General features: G+C 32.7%; 1 protein-coding gene across 2 annotated transcripts; it reads left to right on the forward strand.

Annotated features, from left to right (window-relative positions):
* The first annotated feature begins 1,351 nt into the window (after positions 1 to 1,351).
* On the forward strand, positions 1,352 to 22,565 carry LOC139973961 (uncharacterized). Of its 2 annotated transcripts, XM_071980853.1 has the most exons (5): positions 1,352 to 1,859; positions 16,477 to 16,587; positions 18,046 to 18,144; positions 19,056 to 19,137; positions 19,860 to 22,565. In XM_071980853.1, exons 1-5 carry the CDS (start codon positions 1,766 to 1,768, stop codon positions 20,029 to 20,031), a joined length of 558 nt encoding a protein of 185 aa, XP_071836954.1. In that variant the 5' UTR covers positions 1,352 to 1,765; the 3' UTR covers positions 20,032 to 22,565. The 2 variants fall into 2 exon arrangements, with proteins under 2 accessions (XP_071836954.1, XP_071836955.1); XM_071980854.1 differs by lacking the exon at positions 18,046 to 18,144.
* The last annotated feature ends 376 nt before the right edge of the window (positions 22,566 to 22,941 follow it).

Raw genomic sequence — 22,941 nt, forward strand, 5'->3', positions numbered from 1 at the left:
CACGTTGATCGCTGGTATCATATGTAAAATTCATGACATTATCTGAATAAACTAGTTATCTATTAGTTAAAGGCTACATTAATTAACATAATATTTGAGATAAATATCATATACAGGCCTAGTAAATACAAATTCATTGATCATAAGCCATAAAATACAAATTTATGATACCATTAAATTAAGACTTAATGCAGGATCTGATTTCGTATTGTGTAACATCTTTCGTATTCACTGTTTACATACTGTAGACTCACTTGCACGTACTGCGAAACATCTAGGACAATGTGGACTTGATGCATTTCTGGATAGGGTAGGGGAGGCGGGAGGGGGGACGCCCCATTCTGTCACCTATGATCGATTCAGTTTCTTCGCGCTGTCCAAACAAATAATTTACAACGGACGCAAATGTGTTTTGCGTAAATAAGTGTTTTTCTGTAGTCTGGATGACAATTTTCTTAAGCCCTTCGTCAACGAATGATATGTTGAAAGCCAATAACAATACAAAGAAGACATACTCCGAGTAATAATAATTATATTTCACATTTTAAAAGCCTTCTCAGAGGGCTAGGATTTTATCAACGGAAGAAGCCTATTGTTTGTTTTTCTTATCATCTGTTTGCCTTGATTCCCAGTCTTACCCTTTTATTTTCCTTTATGTTTCCTTTGCTTTCAAAGGAGGCCCACTTTTTTTCCCTTTGTTTCTCACTATTGCCCTTTGTTCTCATCGTTCCCCTTATTTCCATTGTTCCCATTGTTCATCTATTATCATTTTGCACAGCTACAAAAAGTACAATCGTAATTGTAACAGAAGACTTACAATACAGAGCATGTGCACATAATCAATGCCTTAATTAGCTCAACTTTTTATTCAAATAACAAACAAACCTCAAAGCCAAAAAAAGAGCACTTTTATTCCTATCTTGAGATTTCCCTTTACTCTACACCCCATAATGCACCTCGCGCGGGGCGCTGACTTATTGGACTACGTTAAACCTTGAATGTTGCATTACACCAGTCAACATCAGTTTACAATATGACCGATACCTATTAACCTTCTCATAAATTTGATCCATAAATAACATTCACACGCTGTTATTTTAATTAATTTAAGGAATAAAACATTTACACAACCTTCTATCAAAAAAGAATCATTTGTTCACCTAAGTCCAGTGACCTTGCTATTGTTGAAGCAAAAACATAATAAATATAGATTATAACGCAATCGACCAATATGTCACCATTGTCTACATAACGACCTATCCCTAACATCTGCTTTGATAGGCTACGCAAAAGTGTCAAAAGTAACTTTATAAAAAAACAAACAAAAAACACACACACACACAAAACTCTGTTTTACATACATAGAACATGTACGGAAAAGACTGACACACTGTCACTATATCGGTAGAAAGTACACACGCTTAACAGTTTTCAATTTTGTTATCTGACAAGCGGATCACACTGTGCAGTAGTACTATAGTGAAATGTCGGCTGCGTTTAAATCCACGACACTGTGCATTATTCTCAACGGACATATCTGTTATGAATAAGCTTTCTCTTATGAGCGTCAAGTCAGCAAATTTATAATTACTCAACCAAAGAAAGATTCATAAAAGAAGAACGCGAATTCAACTCCTGCAGAGAGAAATAGAGTGGAAGAGGCGGTTTCCCTTATTTGTTCAAGGCTGTTACAGTACATGTTTGGTTTAAAAGGCGTACTTGAGTCGCCAGTGGTAGGCAGGCCTATATTATAATACGTTGGAAGATGGAGATTTGGCACGCGTTAGTATATGTCTGTGTCTCTGTGATATATTTTGGATGCTGGATCGAAAATTGTTATGGATTAGAAAACAGTACAGGTAAGTTATTATTTAACTTAGACCTGATACGTACGTTGCATGATCCAACTATATAACATATAGTTACCGTTATATATCTATATCTATATATATATATATATATATATGTATATGTATATGTATACGTAAATGTATATATATATATATATATATATATATGTGTGTGTGTGTATATATATATATATATATTTATATATATATATATATATATATATCTGTATATATATATATATCTATATCTGTATATATATATATATATATATATATATATATATATATATATATATATATATATATATATATATATATATATATATATATATATATATATATACTAAGTAAACTAAGTTGCCAGGCATATCCAAATTAGGCAGCACCGTCAAGTTGAGCCGGAAAATGAAACACAAGAATTATCCGTACCTTTCAACGTGGTAATGAGTTGCAAGCTCGTTGTGACAACAACAAAACGTATCATAAACTACACCATTATACATTATTGTATTTTAGGTTTGAAAATGTCGAAATAATTTGAGTTTAAAATTTCGGTAATATACTTTTGAAGAGTTCTTTCTCTTACTTTTTAATGTCTTTTTGAGAGGAGGGGGGATTGCTAAAAAAACATTTTGGGCATAAATTTTATTTACGTCCTTTTGATTATTCGTTTACTTTAATATGATATAAAATATGATCAATGAGGTCTTTTTGTCGTATTAATGGCATTATTGACATTTTCATAGTATATTGAATAATCTACTTGTTACTTATTTTGACGTCATTAACGTTTCTTGTGATGGTTACAAACATTGATTTAAGTAAATTAGAAATTTTTCCAGTTAAACTTGATAACATGTTTATCTAATCATTGGCATGAACGATTAATCGAAGTTTATTGAAATGATTCATATACCTGATCACGTTTCTTACGAATCAGAATGGAAATTTGATACAAACGTTCTTTCACGTGATCCCATGTAAGTGTTCCATTTTGTCAATCGCGTAAATAATATAGAGGTGTAAATTAATTATGACGTCAGAGAAATCAATAAACAGAGACTGAACCTTTTATGCTACATACCTACGGGACAAATGATGGTTTCAAAAGGGTTGTATGATAATTTGTATCATACGTCACTAGTCCTCGCTTCACACAATTTATATATCCCATATTTTTCGGGGAAGTAATAGAAGTCGCCTTCGAATTTCCAGGCGACTTCTATAACTTCCCGGGTCCCTTAAATGACGACTGTCCTTTGACAGGCTTCTAATGTGATCACTAATGTGTGAAATGTTAAAAAAAATAGTAAATAACAATAATAATAAAAAATCACGAAAAAAACCCCATATAAAACAACAAAACACACTAAAGTATAAACGGTTGCAAGAAGTTTCAAATTCATTACTGATCTGTTAGAAATAAAACTTCAGTCTAAATGACTATGTATAATTAATGCCCTTCGACTATAAATTACAACTTTTATCAATCAAATCAAATAGTAGTGTTTTACATTTTACCAGTAAGTGAGCGTTTTAAGGCAAAAACAAGTCGCACGAGTAACATACCTACTCCGAGAAGCTTAAAATCTATGAAGTTATGTTCGAATATGTTACATATCACTTTTTCTGACAGAACTGTTATGAAGATTTAAAAAAAAAATGTTCTGCCTTGAAACCCTCACCTACTTAACATATAACCAAAATGCCGCAACTTAACGAAATTGAACAATTTCCTGTTTAAGTATCAACATGTAGTTTTACTCTTCGGAAACGATTCGCATAATCCATATATTAATTTAAAATTCCTCTTACTAACCCCGCAGTAATGCGATAACGATTCTCACACAAGCAAAATTATAACACACAAGCAACATTCTATATCCTACATCTATAGCCTACCAAGCATTTTACCCTGAAATAAGACTATATTGAGGAGAGCTACAAATCAGTGATCAGTATACATCCCCATAACTCGTATACCGACCTACATCGTTCAATATGACTCAGTTTTATACTCAAATGTAATTAATATCCACTGAAGCAATACGTTAATCGGGTTCAATTAAATTTGCTTATTTTGCCTTTCAGTTTCTAGTTATAAACTGCCTCGTCCTACTTTTTTTTTATATAAAATATCACAACATTCAGAGACAGTTAAGAAACTAAAGCAAAATGCCTATAAATCGTGTTTGGACAGAGGATCTGTTATCACTTCTTATGAAACTACTTAATTCGAAACATTGTTCAGCCAAGTCTCAAATTAGATGTACACCATCTAACCCCTTTGTCCTCTGGTTGTTGTTTTCATCATTTGGAGTGTTAGCTCAGTGGTTAACGCCGGTGCCTTCCAATCATAAGGTCCCCGGTTCAAGTCACTCCAAGATTAATGTATGTCGTCCAGTTACAGAGTTGTTGACAATTGACAATTATAATCATGGACGTTAAAACATGAATGTAAGAGGCTGACTTCGGTCAGCTTGCGGCTTTGATAAGCCAATGAGGCTTCTTCGCGACTTCCTGCTTGCAAGAGGATCTAAAATACATAAATACATCACATATTGTATAATTCTACCAATAGCTGATCTACAGTATACAACCAGTACGATGGGCGTACACTGAACTGGAAACAATGGCGTTCGACTCATCATGACGTCACACGTGAAAGGTGTAAAGGATGGGAGTTATAAACCAATGTGATATTCATACTACTCAATTTTTTAAATTTTTATCGCTGATTGTAAGACGAGGGCGGGTTTGGAGAAGGTGGGGTGGGGTGGGGGGGGGGGGCATTGGGGAGGAGGTTGTAGAAAAAGATAGAAGGAAGGGGGGGCTCTCTTAGTGTGAGTTTATTAATATGATGTTTGTTTGACTTGAGGATCAACGCAGTGTTACAGTTTATATTGTGGTTATAACTTATAAAACTATATTCACTCGCTAAAATTAGTATTTTTTTGAGGGTGAAAATGTTTAAGCATCCATTCGCATATCAAATTTACAATGACCTCTTTTTGACGACACGAACTGAAACATTGTTTTAAAGTAATAATTATCATAAATTTACACTTTTAAGACATACTTTAGCGTTTTTTTGTTTCGTAATGATGGGTGTGTAACTGTGTATATGTGTGTAAGGAAGGAGACACTAGTTTGACTTCTCTGCAAGTTGAAACTGTTTATAGTCTGGGAAGTAGTTATTTTGTTGGCACATATCAAGTTCAAAAGTGCTTAATGTCTAGATCACTCATATGCAATAAACATGGACAAGCATAATGCTGTATAAACTTGAATCAAGGTGACGAGCATAACGAAAAATATGAATAAACGTAACTATGTAGTGACGACATTCAATATTTAAAGACGTAATTGACCGAGATCGTTCACCTTTGACATTTTCTTTTTGAACTCATGCATCCGATTTTCTCAATCCGTGCATTAAATAGGAAAATGAATAACCCAAAAGGGAAGCAACGCTTAATCATATTGTATTATGCGTGTAATGTTAAGTAACTAGAATATTGTTATTATAATGCAGATTACATAGTTTACAGAATATGAATATGTCACTTAAAAGCTTACAACGAAGCCTGAAACGTTACAATCAATTCGAAATGAAATGAAAAAAAAAAAAACGTTATTAGCCATTTATTGTTGACATTATAATGTTACCATGGTAACGTCCTCTCGGATTATTACTATCACCGCAGGATGGAATGAATGTATCCAAGAATAGCTCTATCGCAACCGTCATATATAAAGAAATATGACTAATTAATTCTCGTTCGTAGTTAGACTACATGAAAATGATCTCGGTAAAATCAAGCAAAGAGTAATCAAAATATTGATTATTTGAAAACTGTTAATATATCAATCCGTCCATCCGTCCGTCCGTCCATCCATATAAATATATATATATATATATATATATATATATAGATGTAGATATATAAATATACATTTTTATATATATATATATATATATATATATATATATATATATATATAAATATATATAGACTAGAGCATTTTTCACTACTCTGGATTTTCCAACTCCATGCAATTTCAATTATATATTCATGATTTCGAGTTTGTTGGCATTATGTTATATCTCTAGAGTAAGGCAAATAAGTCGACAAAACAGAACTAGTATTGTTCAAATACAGGTGACAAACGCTTACAGTGGAATTACGACCTTCCTTACTGGTTTCGAACCTCTGGACATACAATCAACTTACATAGTCTAATGGTTAGGGTGTCCGCATATCAGGAAGAGTTTTCCTACAGTTACATGGCTTATAATCTTGGTTGAAATTTAACGCAATTCAACTATTAACAATATATTACCTCCCATGTTCTGTTTAGTTCATTGTTTGTCAACGCAATTAGATTCTCCAAATGGATGTGATTGTTGTTTATTCTGCGAGATCACGTCGCTCATGACATGTCGCTTATGACGTCACTAATGGACACCTCGTCTGCAGCGTAGTGTGTTTACAACAGTAAGGAACTCGGGGTGATACTGCCATAGTGAATATCAAATGCCTTTCTAATACATTTGAAACGAAAATATTGCAGAAAGGTTTGCTCAAATACGCTCGATATATTATTGAAGTCTGAAAGGTACATGTATAGGCCTTGAACTCAACGAAAGTGACTACATTTTATCCATTTTTTATTAACTGAGATGGTAATATATCAATATTTAATAGAGCGATTTGCACTGGGAAGAGGATTCGGTTTATAAATAAATATTCCGATGGATGAAGTTGATATCTGAATGAATATGCTGGCAATTTTCTGCATCTATAGATGAAAAGCTTCATTTTCATCTGGCTGATTTGGTGGTACTTGTAGATGAAGGTTTTGTATTGGCGATAGCAGTATGAGTGACGTCATCACGACAATTTAGTTTTAAACTTCCTAAAACTCTATATTGTCAGGAGCGGTCACGTGATTCTAACCACATACATTCTAAGTAGGATTGAGGGGGGTCTACTCTTGTTGTATTTTTATAGTTTTCTTTTATATCTAATGAAACCAAATTACAAGTCCAACGAAAGATGTATCTTTAAAGGTCATCAGCATTGACCGCAAATATGCTAGAGGGTCAAAATTCTGGTCACTTATGGTCAAACGTTAGCAAATAATTGAATGCAAATGTGTACTCTCTTAGACATGGAAGACATCTAAGCATGGGAGTTGTTAGAGTATTAAAAGCTCTTCTACGCATGTGCAGCATGTGGATAGTCAGAATCTCCAAGCAATATCTTTTTGAAAACGTTTCGAGCATTTTAGCAAGTTTTATTTGGGGGTTGGGGTAAGGGGGGGGGGGTCGGGTACTGGTAAACTTTAAATTACAGTGATATTCGAATCCTTCTTGTACAATATTTTTTGGAAACATTTAAACTTTTAACATTTGTAGATAAATTTCGAGAATTGCTATATTCATTCTGGTTAAACTCGTCCTCCACCTTGTATCTATAGATGCGTTTTAAGTACAGTTATTATTCATCTAAGCACATTGAGACCTTGAGAATTCTACTCTCTTCAAATCTGTGACATTTTCATGCATCATCGATGCGAAAACTGAAGGACAATCTCAGCCTAGCAATCCAGTGGAAGAAAAACAAAAAAATGATGATTCGTATTATATGGTTCCCCGAATAGTTATATGTAACGTTATTTGGTTGTGATAAAACTAATAAATGGAATGAAATGAAATTATGTGTGGAGAGAGAAAAAAAAATGAACGAAACGAGGCCAAGCTTCATTGGTATGATAATTCTGTTTCACGGAGGGAAGCGCGTCGCCAAATGCAGTTACTAAAACGTAACACCATGGGCCATCAATTCGTTCTATTTAGATGACGGCGTGTGTATACAGGATATAGAACCGTTAATGTAAGCGAAAGATAATTTGTTTGTCTATTACTTGCTATTACTTGTCCTATGCAATAATTAGTTTCAACTATATTTAACAGCTTATGTGGGACTATATGTGGGGAATTATGTGTAACGATCTTACTAATATCGACAATGAGATCAACAAGGGTACAATTATTATATGTTAAACTGTTTATCATTTTAACGTACCATGGCCCCTTAAAGTATTTATGTAAACGATGACATATTTATTTAAATCGATTTTATAAATATTTATTAAAATATTCATTATAATTTTAATGATGTCAAAACTAGAGTTATACATCCATATTTCATGGATTAAGGAACGTCACTTTATGTTTAACGTCACGTAATCAAGCTGTACAAGCCGGCAAAATGGTGAAGATATGCAATACTTATTTCACATTTCAAGAGGCAGAGGAAAATTCACTTTCCTCGGAAACATAGGAAGAAATCAACCGGAATTGAAGGACACGTCAATATGTAGAGTTTATAAGAATCCATTCCAACAATTACTTTCGGTCTCTCAGATATGTTAATTATATGAAATTATCTCCTGTTAGATACTTAAAAAATTAATAAACGAATATTGACTATAGTCACTTTATAAACTGAATTTAATAACATATTCATAAAATCATTTCAATCTGACCACATTTATCACTTTAACATTCAAGGAGGATTCCAGGAGTATTATCAATTCTAAATGCCAACATTTCTAAAAGGAAAAAAATATATAACAATACAGAGATGCATAACATACACTCTAAAACGGCTGGACAAATATGTTGCCCAAAACTAGGTACCCTATGTTTCCATCAAAAATATTGGAGCATGTTTCCCATAAACCAAGTAAAATGCAGACAGTTTAACAGTGCATAATGTAATTGCCAACATTTGTCAAAATTGTCTGCATTTAATTTGTTTCGGGGGCAATAGGTTACTTCCATTTGTTTGGATACAATAATTCTACACAGTGTTGTAGGAAGGAAAAAAACATTGCGCAAGTTGTTATTGTGAATACATCAACGTGTTACTCAAATTTCATATTTTCATACTGTGTGTGAAAACCAAACTTTAACCTTCTATTTATATCTGTTACTAAAGTATTCAATGCAGTCTGGTAACATTGGTAACGGACTATTGTATATTTTGTTAGTTTTTATACTGTCGAGTACTCTTTCATTGTACTTAACAGTCTACCAGATATGATTTTGTACGGGTTTAATTAATGTACAGCTTCATTGCGAGTCCACTCCAGTATCGAATCGTACACAAACTAACACAGTTGGCTATACGTACGTAAGTATACCGAACTCTACACAAATTAGATAATCCCCATGCAAGGTTTATATTTGGAAAGAGCTGGTATATAAACTATATTTATTTACATAGTGAATCAATCTCTCTCTCTACAAACTAATTAATCAAATGAGTTTAGGTTAAATGAGGGGGAAAATAAGTAAATAAGAAAAACGTTAACTGCAACTGATGTTTATATAGTTTCTATCTATTGTCTATTCTAATTAAATTAATAAATGGATTGATATTAACATTACAAAAATAGTACCATGGAAACTCTAATAGGGAACGTTTCGATTCGGCATTTGGTCTGGTTGAATTCCCTTTTATTTCGGAGGGAGGGAGGGGGTGGGGAGTGGGGAGGTGTAGGGGGAGGGGTACGGTTCTTGTAAAAGACCACAATAGACATGGTTAGAGGGTAATTGACCTTATTTCATATAATGTGTGGGGATAAGCGTTATACAAAGGAGAGTATAGTATTGATATATGTTGCATCATAAATAAGGATTGATTACTCCAACCTCATGAAATGGAATTATTGGCAAGGGTAGTGCTTAAATAATATGTTTCTTGTGAAAACATACATCTAGTAGAAGAAAAAATATTCCTAAACGGTGTAATTTACTATAATCATATACTGCCTACATGACAGTTGGACTACAGTACATTATGCTCTAAACGTATATATGTGACTTAATATTTATCTAAAGAATCCGAAAGTAAGAAAAACAAACAATGTGAAATGTTTATTCTCTTCTTAAGTGATACCTTCTACAAGAATTGACATGGTGTTACATTCATACCTATGAACCAACACAAAAACGTATTAGGTATGGACATAAATTCAGCAACTAAAATAGGTTGCTTTTTATATTGGATCATGGTGTGATATGACATGATATGATATGATATATAATATGATGATATGATGTGATATGCTATGACAGGAAATTGGATTCAATGACCACATGGCAATACCCTTTACTTTATAAAATATTGATTTGCCTCGGGCTAATAAAGAGTCATGTCCCTACTTAAATTTGCTGAGGGAATTTTGAATTTACTATAATTTATTTCCACAATCTTGCCTTGAGAGATACTTATAGACCTAATTTATCGTTAACACCTAAATGTATATGTATTTATTTCTTGATGAGGCAACCCCAGCCCCCCCCCCCGCCCCCAACACCTCGCTTAACTTGGTGTCAGCTGCAATGACGTCAGAGCAGCAACCCTCCTATACAAAATCCTTGATTCTCTTTACGTCCTTCAATAAAGGTTAAGGCCAAAGGTTAACAATTCAGTCTAAGGGAAATTAAAGATTTGCCCCCCCCCCCCCTACAACTCTGAAATCTTCATAATAAAAATAAAATTCCGATATTTTTAAGAGATGTGTAATGATTCAAATTAATAGACATATAATTCCAACACCAGCTCCTTTGTTTCACTTCCATGGGTACACTAAGATGGATTCCGTCTGGTTCAAAATTGTGCAACCAGCTACAAATAGCATAGCAACATGATGAAAATAACAAAAACACACTTAATACAAGCATTTACTTTAATGACACTAGGCTATTTTTGGTGTTTATTGTAATGCTAGAAATGATACGAGGGCACGCGCAACATTTTGGCAATTCAGGTTTGTAGAAATCTAGTCTGGTGCAAAGCCCAACTTGAATGATGTAGTTAGGACAGACATTATAATAGTGATTATAATAGAAAGATAATAATAAAACAGACACAACATTCGTATAGTATCAATAACTTAATGTTTACTGCAATGCAATAATATTAAAATTCGCTGCGCAAAATGGCACAAAAACTCTGGACCACACGTACCCAGATTTTTGTTTACAGTATCACATAGATGTTATTTGACTGCAAAAAAAAAATGTAATGCATTTATTTCAATTCCTCATAACTGGAATTTGCGAATAAGGTCATCTCCGATTCAATATTTGATAAACCCCCACAAAACCTGCAATGTCATTGAAAATTGAAATCATCCCCAAAACTAGTCGGCCATCAAATTTCACTTAGGGCAGCTTCATTTCCTTTCTCTTTGGTTATTATGTAAACAAAAGCCGCAAGTCGTTTCTTTCAGAGCCATAATCAGAGTGTTTGTTGCGAGTGAACTTACCTTGAATCAAATTGTCGTTGAACGTTTTATTAAAAAACAAGAAAGAAGAAGAAAAAAATTATACATGAAAATGAAAATATACCAATTCAACGAAGAAGTGTGAACTCTCTTCCTTCTTGTGTAATACACTACGTGGTTTCATATATCATTTTATTATTATTATTATTATTAAGTATCTGCTTTATTGCGTTGCTCGAAGCTCATACATGCTTTAGTATATTGTTCAATTGTGTAGATGGGTTCAAAGTCACACTGATACTGTGAGAGCGCGGAATTGGTAACTGGTTTTCTTGTCCATCACCGTCAATACAATTTGGGCAAAAATAGAAGTTAATAATAAAAGTAATAACAATAATAATATTGATGATGATGATGATGATAATAATAATTATAATAACCATAATAATAATAATAATAATAATAATAATAATAATAATAATAATAATAATAATAATAATAATAATAATAATAATAATAATAATAATAATAATAATAATAATAATAATAATAATAATAATAATAATAATAATAATAATAATAATAATAATAATAATAATAATAATAATAATAATAATAATAATAATAATAATAATATAATAATAATAATAATAATAATAATAATAATAATAATAATAATAATAATAATAATAATAATAATAATAATCATAATAATTTAAAGATAAAGTAAAGAGGCTGGTCATGATTAATACTATTGGCAACGGAGGATTAAAAGTTACACACATCATCAGTTTTATAAACAGTTTAAAGTGTACCTGGATTAGGCGATATACAAATGCCATAAACGGTACTTGGAAAATGTTTTTTGATATCTATTTGAAGCCGTTTGGGAAACAGTTTATTTTTCATTGTAACTGTGCTAAGAATGATGTGAATAGTATAAGAAATTCTTTCATTCGTCAAATAGTCTATGCGTGGTGTGATATTTCATTCTCTACTCCAACAGAAAATTTCGGTAACCAAGTCATTTGGAACAATTCTCATATTCGTATCGACAACAAAATTGTTATGAATCACATTTTAATGGATAGAAATGTTATTTATGTTAGTGACCTGTTTGATGAGCATAATAAGCCGCTAACTTTTGTAAGGTTCAAACAGGTTTTTAATGCTGATATACCTTTTACTTTGTATTGGGGTTTAATAAGTGCAATTCCCCAGTGGTGGAAAAGGTCAGGTTGCCATAGTACTGATGTTATGAACAACAATACTATCATGTATTTTAATGCCATTCGGGCTAGCTCTATCTCTCAGCATATCTATAAAATGTATTTACATCGATTATCAAAAGTTCCGACTGCAAGAGAGAAATGGAGTTGCTCCTTTAATGATCTGACCAAAAAAGACTGGGACAGGTTTTTTAAGATTCCATACTACACTGTATTAGATGCAAAGCTCCAATACTTTCAGTTTAAATTTTTACACCGTATTATTGCAACAAATAAACTTTTAGCGTTGATGGGTATAAATGATACAGAGGTCTGTTCCTTCTGTAACAGAGAAACTGAGAATATCGAACATCTATTTTGGGCCTGTAATTTTACTGGATCTTTCATATTAGACGTAGAGAATCGGTTTTTAAAGCAACAATTCTTCTTTTCAAAACAAAATATTTTTTTCGGGTACGGAAATGGATATAGTCACCCATATATTTTTCTTATAATACACATGAAGTATTATATCTATGATTGTAAGCGAAATAAGAACTTACCAAATATTTGCGATTTTTTCTATAAATTTAAGTTTGCAATTGATGTTGAACGTTATATCCATTCAAAATCAAGTAAGTGTAAGAAAGATAAAGTAAGTTATATTCAATTACAACAGGCATTTTCTGAATGCCCAGAGTTGTTCCGTTTTTGAAATTTCATTTAAACATGTTCTATGCAAGAATCGTAAAAGATGATTATAATTTATAACAATGTGTATATGCTATATTAAAAATATAAAATATGCTGAATAAATGGAGAAAAAAAATCATAATAATAATAATAATAATAATAATAATAATAATAATAATAATAGTAATAATAATAATAATAATAATAATAATAATAATAATAATAATAATAAAAATAATAATAATAATAATAATAATAATAATAATAATAATAATAATAATAATAATAATAATAATAATAATAATAATAATAATAATAATAATAATAATAATAATAATAATAATAATAATAATAAAGTTACTTTTGTGGAGTTATGGCACGTCTTTTCCTTATGTCCTGATTTATTCAATTAAGCCATATCGTTTCCGTTTCCTTTACCCTAGTATTTTGCTTTGATATATTTGCACATGTACTCGAAAAGTGGTGTTCCATGTAATATATATACTTTAAAAAAAATGAAGAAGTTATGTTACAAATCTAAAGCCAATTTCTGATCGCATTGTTGATAAACGATGAATAAACGAAGGAAAAAAATATAATAATAATAATAATGAAAATACTTTAAACAAAATAATAATGATAATAATAATATTTTTTGTAAGGGCAACTTTTACCTTAACATATGCAATATAAATAATGAGCTTAATTTTACATGTCAGATTTAAAACAACAGTATCATCACGAGAACATTTACAATTAACTTACTTTGAATGCAGGACTGTAAAGCAACTATATATCAGTTCATAGTCTTTGTACTCAACAGTGCGTGCAATATGATAGTTTCCAAGTACCCCCGAGAACGAGTTCAAATTCAGTATAGATCGAGTACAAGTACGTATTTATAGGGTTGATCCGGGAATTTATATAGAAGGGATGGCGTTTGACAATTGGGCCATTGAATCTGACAAAAATGTGTTTTTTTTGGGGGGGGGTGGGTATGGGGTTCAAAGGGCGCGCCCTGAGGCATATCTGGACATTAAATTTGATCTATAAATTGATCTCAGCGCTAAATGATGTTAACTACTTTTGAATTATCGATTAGAGGTTGAACAAGTTTGGGAGAGGGAAGGGGGGGGGGGGGATAAACGTACCACCCTCACTTAAATCGCGCTCTTGTAAATATGTTAAAACACGAACACAAGTGTGGAATCTTCAATAAAAGTATGCTATGTGTGGTCAAGTTGGAAAAAAAAATCGATGATACCATGCACATTCGAACGTAAAAGGAAATTTAAGGCCTGGGTTGAAAAACAATCATATTTCTTCTAGCTTCTAGCTGAAGTTGTTCCCACTTCAAACACGGTGTAAAAGAAGGCATATACATGAAACGGCGTTCCATGCGGTTGAATTTTGGAACACAGATGCTTCTGTACTTTGACGCAGTATAGTTGGCCTGTAATCGCTGTTGTTGAGCCGCGAAAATGATTGCAACCACATAGTAGATATATGGATCTCTCTGCTCGGTTACCCGTTATGAAGAGATACGTCACTACTGTACGCCACAGTGTTAGCTCTATTGCTCAAGTTACAGCATCATTAACCTGTCTATATTGGGTACCATTCACAATAGCCTATATACAGGACAACAATGTATACTATAGGGCTGGTGTGGAGATGTGGCGGTGTGTGGGACGAGTGGGCTAGAATGGGACGAGTGGGGTTAATGTTAGTATTTTTTTGTAATTATGTATATGAATATTTCCAATTTGACATTGCTATTGTGTTCCTATTATATTGCATGTATAGTTCCAATTAGTAATACTGGTTGTAATATTGTAATTCAAGCCCACGCCCGTGCATAACAACCCACCCGTTCATATTGCATCTATAATTCCAATTAGTAATAGTGATTGTTATATTGTAATTTAAGCCCACGCCCGTGCATAACACTCCACCCGTTCTCCTGCCACCCCTCTCTCATCCACTTGAATTATTTTACATCGATTACTAACGAGTACCAACTAAAAGTGAAACGAGAATAAAAATGTCAGTCTATCTTGTTTCTCTTTTTGTTGTAAAATAAAGTCTCCTACTTCTATTATATTATATAGAAACTTTAGAGTAGCATCTGTCATTCGTCTTGTAATTGTTAACATCTTGACAGGATTTCTAGTGTCTTTCACGGTCCTAAACAAACCTGATATGTTCTTTATTTGATTCTTGAAATTGATATAACAAGCCGATTCCACTTTTATTATCATATCATGTTAGAGTACTGCTAGGCTTTTTGGTATGATATGTCACAATACGTAGCCTTTGCAGTGACTGCACGTTTTTTGCCCCCTGATTCTCTCTCTCTTTAGTATATATATATTACAACGCAACTCACTATTAATAATTATTACCGGTATTTACAAATGTACGTGCGTTTGAGATGTAACACCATGCCGCGCCAATTCACGATAAAAGGTGTGAATAATAACAATTAGATCACACGGCTCAATAACTGGTGACCAAGATGTAAATTTCACATAATAGAAAATTTGTTTGGTATTAATAATCGATATAAAATATGATCATTCTTATTAATTTACAGAAAGGCTGTGGTATGTCGGATAAAAACGAATGGACACACCCTGTCGATAGCGGAATGAATATGTGTTATATACAACATGCAGTATAGTAACGAATATATAGGGAGGGGGAGCAGGAGCAAATATCAAAATATAATTCCAATATAATATTAAAAAAGGACAAAGTGAAGTGGAAAAAAACTGTTGACAAATGATAAAATACACATTTGTGGAAGATTGATAAAAACTTTAACATACATACATAAACTTGAATACAATTTACAACATTACATTGTAAATGTACAGTCGCTTTGATATTGTTTAGTATTATTGGTTCTTCCGGAATGAACGTGTTCTTTCATGTGGCCTCTGGCCGTATAGGCCTTTGCTAAGCAGTAGCCTATGTGTATTCTGTATTGGTGCGTCGCACGGCCTATACGTTACGCTGGGAAGGGTGCGGAAACAGTGCTAAGATGGAGGACGGTTGGGAAAAGAACAGATGGATATATATGTATATATATGTATATATATATATATATATATATATATATATATATGTATATATATATATAATATCTATATTATATATATATATATATATATTATATATTACTATATATATATACATATAATATAGTATAATATATATATATATATATATATATATATATATATATATATATATATATATAAATATAAACAGTGATGGAGACAGGAGTTGGATGTGGAACATGTGACTTTTATCCCGGATCGCATTCCCACATTGGCTATTTACTATCATACGCCTAGTGTTACAATGAACGTATATAATGACCAATTATTTTCTGTCTTTTTTTCTTTGTTTAGACTATGAATCGAGTACGGATGTATTTTACACAGAGATAGTGACCGAATTAGTAACGGAAATAGATGATTTCGTTACGTCAGAAAATACCACGGTTACCCCGAAATATAGAGGTAAAGTTTTAACTTAAACGAAAAGTCAACTGTTGACTGTTGTCCTTTTCCTTCTCTTTGATTTCCTATTTTGAATGATTTGTACAATAATTGTTATTATCAAAGAATAATAATTTGTTTCATTAAGTCATTATATATTTTAGAGTGGCAAAACTGGAGGAGATTAGAAATGCGCATAGTTCGAAACTCGTATATAACTACACAAAGAAGTTGATTTCCTTTCATCTTTTTCTTCCGCCTTCACTCATATCATACTGATATATATATATATATATATATATATATATATATATATATACATTTGGCGCCTGTGCATTCTAGAAACTCTGATCCTAAAACTTTGTGAAAGATATGTCCCAGCCAGTGTAGACTTTCTTTTTATCTTGTATGTGCATTCAATCCTAACTTCACACATTCCTCCTATAGCTGACTGCAGTCTTCCCTTTTCCATTTGCTCGCCACCTGCTGTTTTCGCGACTCTGGGATTATTTCCCTCTCATTTACTGTTGTTGTTGTTGATAAAATAAAGCATAGTTTATTATAGCTAATTCTTCCCTTCATATATACTTCCCATTCTCAGGGAACTTCTCCTCATTCTGTTCTGTCGCATTCTTCTAAAGTCGCACGGTGGGTGTTCTCGGTAATCTTTAAAGTTGGACTTATACCTTACATACATGTACATCAGGCTATTATTCAAACTGACCAAAATTTATTAAACACAGACTCGCACCCTATGTAAATCTTTATTTAATTGTAACATTTACAAGTTTTTGTGGTGGACTGAATTAAATTGTTTTCCCACTCTCGCTTAAATCATTAGAATTGAAGATAATATCTTTGAGTTAAGATTCCAAAGTTCAAAAGATACGTGTGACCATATTTATAGTCGACGTATTAACTATGGCGTAAGAGATCATTTTTTTTTCTTTTGTTTAGTTTGTTAGGAATGAACAGTGGTATAGTTTGGATTTTACTACTAGGTGAGGGGAGAGGCACGGGATCGGGATGGGGGGGTGGGGTGGAGCAAACATCTTTAGAAATTTTTAAGAAGATCCTCACCCCCAGCCGACAACAAACTCCATCATCATGCATAAACTGATCTTAGTAGGGCCATAAGAAGTCACTATTTCATAGATTTCTGTTGAATTTTTGACACTAACACAACCAGTTGAAAACATGGTTTAGCGCTGGGTGGTGCTGGGAGATCTACCTGAAAATTATTATTCACTCTTTTTCTTTTCTTTAAAAAAAAATTAGATCACACTTTTGCAAAGTACCGCTAAAATGCAAAAAAAAAAGAAAGAAGCTGCTTAATCTTATAATATTACAATGGAAGAAACACATTGAATAACACTTCTGCATTTAACGGCTTAACCTGTACTGCGCATGCTCACAACCACCGTGTGACATCTCGTTGTTGTTGTTCTCCCTTCTTCTTCTTCTCCTGCCATTCTTTAGGCTCTTCATCGTCCGTGCCTACAAATAGGGAACCATCAGAACCAAAAGATGATGACACTCCAGTCAGAGTAAAAAATCGCCCCATAAGAGATGGCGACGGTAATGAATAAATCTATCAATCAAAACTTCAAAATTCATTTGATGTAAAAACATAAAAATAATATTTTTCCTTAATAACATGTCGTCCTTCAATGACTACAATCTTTAGAGGACTTTGTATCACTACAAATGCAGTTAGTTATTTAGATTTGAACTCTACCGTAATGCACGAGAAAATTAAAAGGTCTGAAACCTCGAGAAAAGCATGGCATTAATCCTTCTCAGCAAGCGCATGCTGAGATATAGGGGCGACATACTGGTATTCCCAAAGTTTCTTAAATTTGGTGGCGGTATTTAAAAACATTGATACTTGCAAACGTCGAAATAATTTGTTATATAAAATAATTTGTTTGTAAGGTGTAGTGCACCATTGTTGAGAAAAAAAAGAAGTTTATTAAGCTGTTGGGAACGCCGCTACGTCATTTTATGTGTGTATGCTCATATAGTTTAAGTAGAGGCACAATATTTTCTATCCTATAAGTGCGGTGAACAAATCTTAATTATATGTCACCGTTCGACAAGCTATACAGTCTGATATATATATATATATATATATATATATATATATATATATATATATATATATATATATACATACTGTGTAGGATACGCATCATTATAATGCCTATAGCAAAGAGATTTTATGTCTTGGTACAAGTTTGCACTGACAATACCATCAACACAATTCATGTACCATCGTTGATCTTACATAATGGGAAGCGTAAACATAGTTTGGCAGTTTTAATAAAATGCAGGGTTAGTGTGACACCTACTCACCGTGGCGCAGCCTAGCTTCGTGCCAGAAATAACGATTACGTAAAGTCTAGTAGCAATTTGCTTAATATATACATTTTGTTTATATTATGCTAAACAGTGATTACAGTCTACAAGCCGTTCTTCTTTCTATACAGCTGGCTTATGGATCGCTATAGCAGTCGTCTGTATTGCAGCTATCGTCGTTGTATTCCTTTTGTTGGCCTCGGTCGTTTTGCGGTGAGTATGGCTTGGGTTGGTATAATACAAATATTAACAAATAAATTATTTATTAAAAAGTCCCCTTTACAACACTGCATTTATCACACTACACTTAACAAACACACAAGGACAAAAATGATTACGGCATAGAAACACGGTTGTCACAGAACAATGATTGTTGGCATTGGCCCAACTTCTGTATTTAACAAAATCAAATCAAAAAGGAGTTTATACCCTGGTCGACCTCGCGAGAGGTCCTACGGGAGATAATAAGACATACATACATACATACATAAATAAAAGAAAGGGAAAGAAGACATCATACATCTTATGCATAAATATACCATAATTTATTTTAGTTTCATTCTGGTAAAATTTAAAAAATGGTTTTTATTTAATTCATCTGAAGCATCACCTCTTTAATTTTTTATTGATATGATTTTAAAGAATGATATAGGTCATAAAGAATGATATATATATATATAGATATACATATATATATATATATATATATATATATACATATATATATATATATATACACACACACACATATATATATATATATATACATATATATATTTATAAATATAAATATATATATATCTATTTATATATATATATATATATATATATATATATGTGTGTGTTTATGAATATTTATAAACACACATATATATATATATATTATATTTATATATTATAACATCATATCATATATATTTTGTTCATATCACCAGTTGGAGGCGGGCTGAAGAGTCGTCCTACAACTTAGAGCGAAGTGAAAACGACCATACAAATCCCGCATTCGAGGCAGGTGAAATCGCAGGGCTGGAACCGGCGAATGGAATGCACGAAGTTTCTATTGGTTTAACGACATTTGCAGATGAGGAATCCAAATCGGTTCTCTAATAGTGAACGTTAACACTGACATTCTTCTGGTTGGGCTTCCATTTATTCGATTTCATTTTTTTAATCCTTTTGACACTATTATCTCTCTTTCTACGGCAACCGTCTTTCAAGTTGGAGGAAGTCTTTGAATTATATTTTGATCAATAACTAACCAGAACTGTCGATTATAATTCGACGGGTAAAAAGTACTCGACAGAATGTCAAATATCCTGCGAGTGGACGATATATTCGACTAGTAATAAAAAACCTACCCTAAAACTGGGTGAAGAAAATTGAATACATTCGTCTTGACAAACGATACCCTCTGTTGATGAACGAGGCCGGAGCTGATGAAACAAACGACCTCACGTCGACATAACAACGCCTGTATAGTAGACGAATACAGAATCTTCTATGCGAATAATAAAGCAAGAGTAATCGTTGAACTTAACAGTTTGGTCACTTCAAAGCTTTAGCAGAGTTTTTCACTTGTGATGTTTATTTCAGAGAATTCCTTCTTTATTTAATTTCAAAGGTAGCTGAAGGAAACACTTTCCCTTTTCTTTGTTTTTGTGCAAGAAGACGAAACTACCGCAGTACGTGTTCTGTGCTCAGCTTCTGAAATACATCTCGTTGCAAAAGACTATCTTAAACATCAACGTTTGTTATATGACAAAGTAATTTGGTTTACGTAAAAAGAAGAATTCCACAGTATTCTTTATTTTATATCATTTACTTTGAATATGTATGTGTCAAGGGATCCTATGCATATAAATAGCAAACATTGTCTTAAAGTTAAGACAACATAAATAATTTAGAAAATTCCCCTCCCCCCTCCAAAAAAATTCAATACAAATAAAACATTTGTATACAGCTCATGAAAGTATGTAGATTGTTGGTAGCAGTGTGTTTTAGTTGTTTTGTATTACTGTGGAGAGGGGGAGATCTTTGAGGGGGGGGGGTGGAGGTTTCTTTATTCCATGGGCACGTGTAGATCTCTCGCTTGCCGACTTTCACCCTGCTACTACATCCTGTCTCAATATTCTGCTAAATATGCCTGGTTTGCTGATTTAGACAGCAAACTGACTTAGATCATTTGCATGCAGAGAATAAGATTATGCAAATATAATCACGCAGTTGTTTGCTGAATTTCAGCTTCTGTAGATCTATTTTCATCAACGAAGAAACTTTAAGCGGTTTTAGTTTTTATTTTGGTTTGTTATATGGACGACTATTTATTTATTTTTTAATTTGATTCCATTTTTAGACATATGAAACTTTTTTTTTTTTTACTTTCATTCATCGAGTATTTCTGTACCATTATTCTGACGGCCGAAAACTGTTCAAAGAAATATCGTCATGAATATTCATTACGTCAAATGAATAATTATTATCACTGAAATCGAGTGGATAAAAGTGTATTTCAAAGCTCTCGTGGATGATAAGGAAGATGAGGCTGTGTCGTCGGTGAGATTATTAAGTAATTCGAAAATAAACCTTTAATTGAATTTGAATTCTTAGCTTTCATATTCTTTTTCCTCGTCATTTTATGACGTAATTGGACGAATAATACCTCCATTGATTGATATGGAACTGGTCCGCACCCCCCCCCCCCTCCCGTGTTTCCCTACTGCTGGGATGCTAATTATTGTCACATGACCTTTGACATCTATCAGCGTATCAATGAGAGTTGATAACATAGCTAACTATATGTTTTGTTTATTGAAGAGATCAATGGAACGGAACACTTTGTTATCCCAACAACATTCCTGGAATTGTCATTCTACATTCTTCTCACACACACAACCCCCCCCCCCCCCCCACCCCTTACCATTTTTCTGGTTAAAAATAAATTCCGCCATGCTCCTGAATTGTTAAGGACAAGCTCTTCATCAAATATTACACCCGCCAAGTGCACATGCTCTCAGTTTAGGTGTAAAGAGTTATGGGGTCTTGGGTAAGGAGAGGAAGGGTGTGTGTGTTGGGGGGGGGGGAGAGGGGGCGCTAAGGCTGATATTGACACTATGTCCTAAAGTTGGAGTTTCCTTCTCACTTTTGTTTAATAAACGACAAACTGAAATAGTTTTATTTTGTTCTCATTTACTTCATTTATCCTGTAGAATAAGTTTTTTTTTTTTATCTCAACAACCGTATATTAACATTAAATATATTGATATGGTCTGAGTCAAAATGTGTAATATAGTCCCACAAAATTGAAAAAGAAAATACTCTTGGCTTTGATTCGTGTTACATCTGTTAACATATTCCATAAAAGTGTGTATTTTTATTTCGTCTGTAAAAGTATTGTTACAAAATTATAAAAAAAAAAATTAAAAATGTTATATTAATCATAAAAACCATCTTTTCGGATACACATTTGTCTACTGTTCAATGGGCTATGACGATACCCACACTGGGCATCTTCGAAAAATTCAAAATCTGACAAGTGAATCAAAACACTGATTTACGTTCTGTAAAAGCTCAACAGAGCAATTTGTTGTCGCTTTATGGGAAGTCTCATTTATCACAAAATGGCAAACACAAATAAAATAAAAAGTAAACATAAAAGGTACTTTGAGCATGTTTTATCGATGAAGTTACTGAGATATATGATCACATGCTTAAAATAGGATTATTAATGTCTTTCCAGGGTGCAATATTAACGAAGCCCTTTTTAACGTTTACACATGTTTGTTATTATAGACTCAATTGAGGCAGTGTCATGCTGACGTTTATTGTGTTCTTATGATTTATTATTGATTTCCAAGAAATCATTTAACGTAAAGAAGTGCATTGATATATTGGTTTTGTCAGCAATATTAGCAATAACTTTTGGTTTTCATATTTTGTATTGTTTAAACGAAAAAACACATGGAAGTGTACAGAGAGATGGAGACAGAGAGAGAACATTATAAGTAAAAGAAAGGAAAA

The sequence above is a fragment of the Apostichopus japonicus genome, chromosome 9, assembly GCF_037975245.1.
Source record: "Apostichopus japonicus isolate 1M-3 chromosome 9, ASM3797524v1, whole genome shotgun sequence".
NCBI lineage: Eukaryota > Metazoa > Echinodermata > Holothuroidea > Aspidochirotida > Stichopodidae > Apostichopus > Apostichopus japonicus.

Coding starts and splice junctions, on each gene's coding strand:
- LOC139973961 (XM_071980853.1), top strand. CDS start 1,766: ATGGAGATTTGGCACGCGTTAGTATATGTCTGTGTCTCTGTGATATAT. Junction 1,860..16,476: donor TGGATTAGAAAACAGTACAG/GTAAGTTATTAT, acceptor TTCTTTGTTTAG/ACTATGAATCGAGTACGGAT. Junction 19,138..19,859: donor TTGGCCTCGGTCGTTTTGCG/GTGAGTATGGCT, acceptor TCATATCACCAG/TTGGAGGCGGGCTGAAGAGT.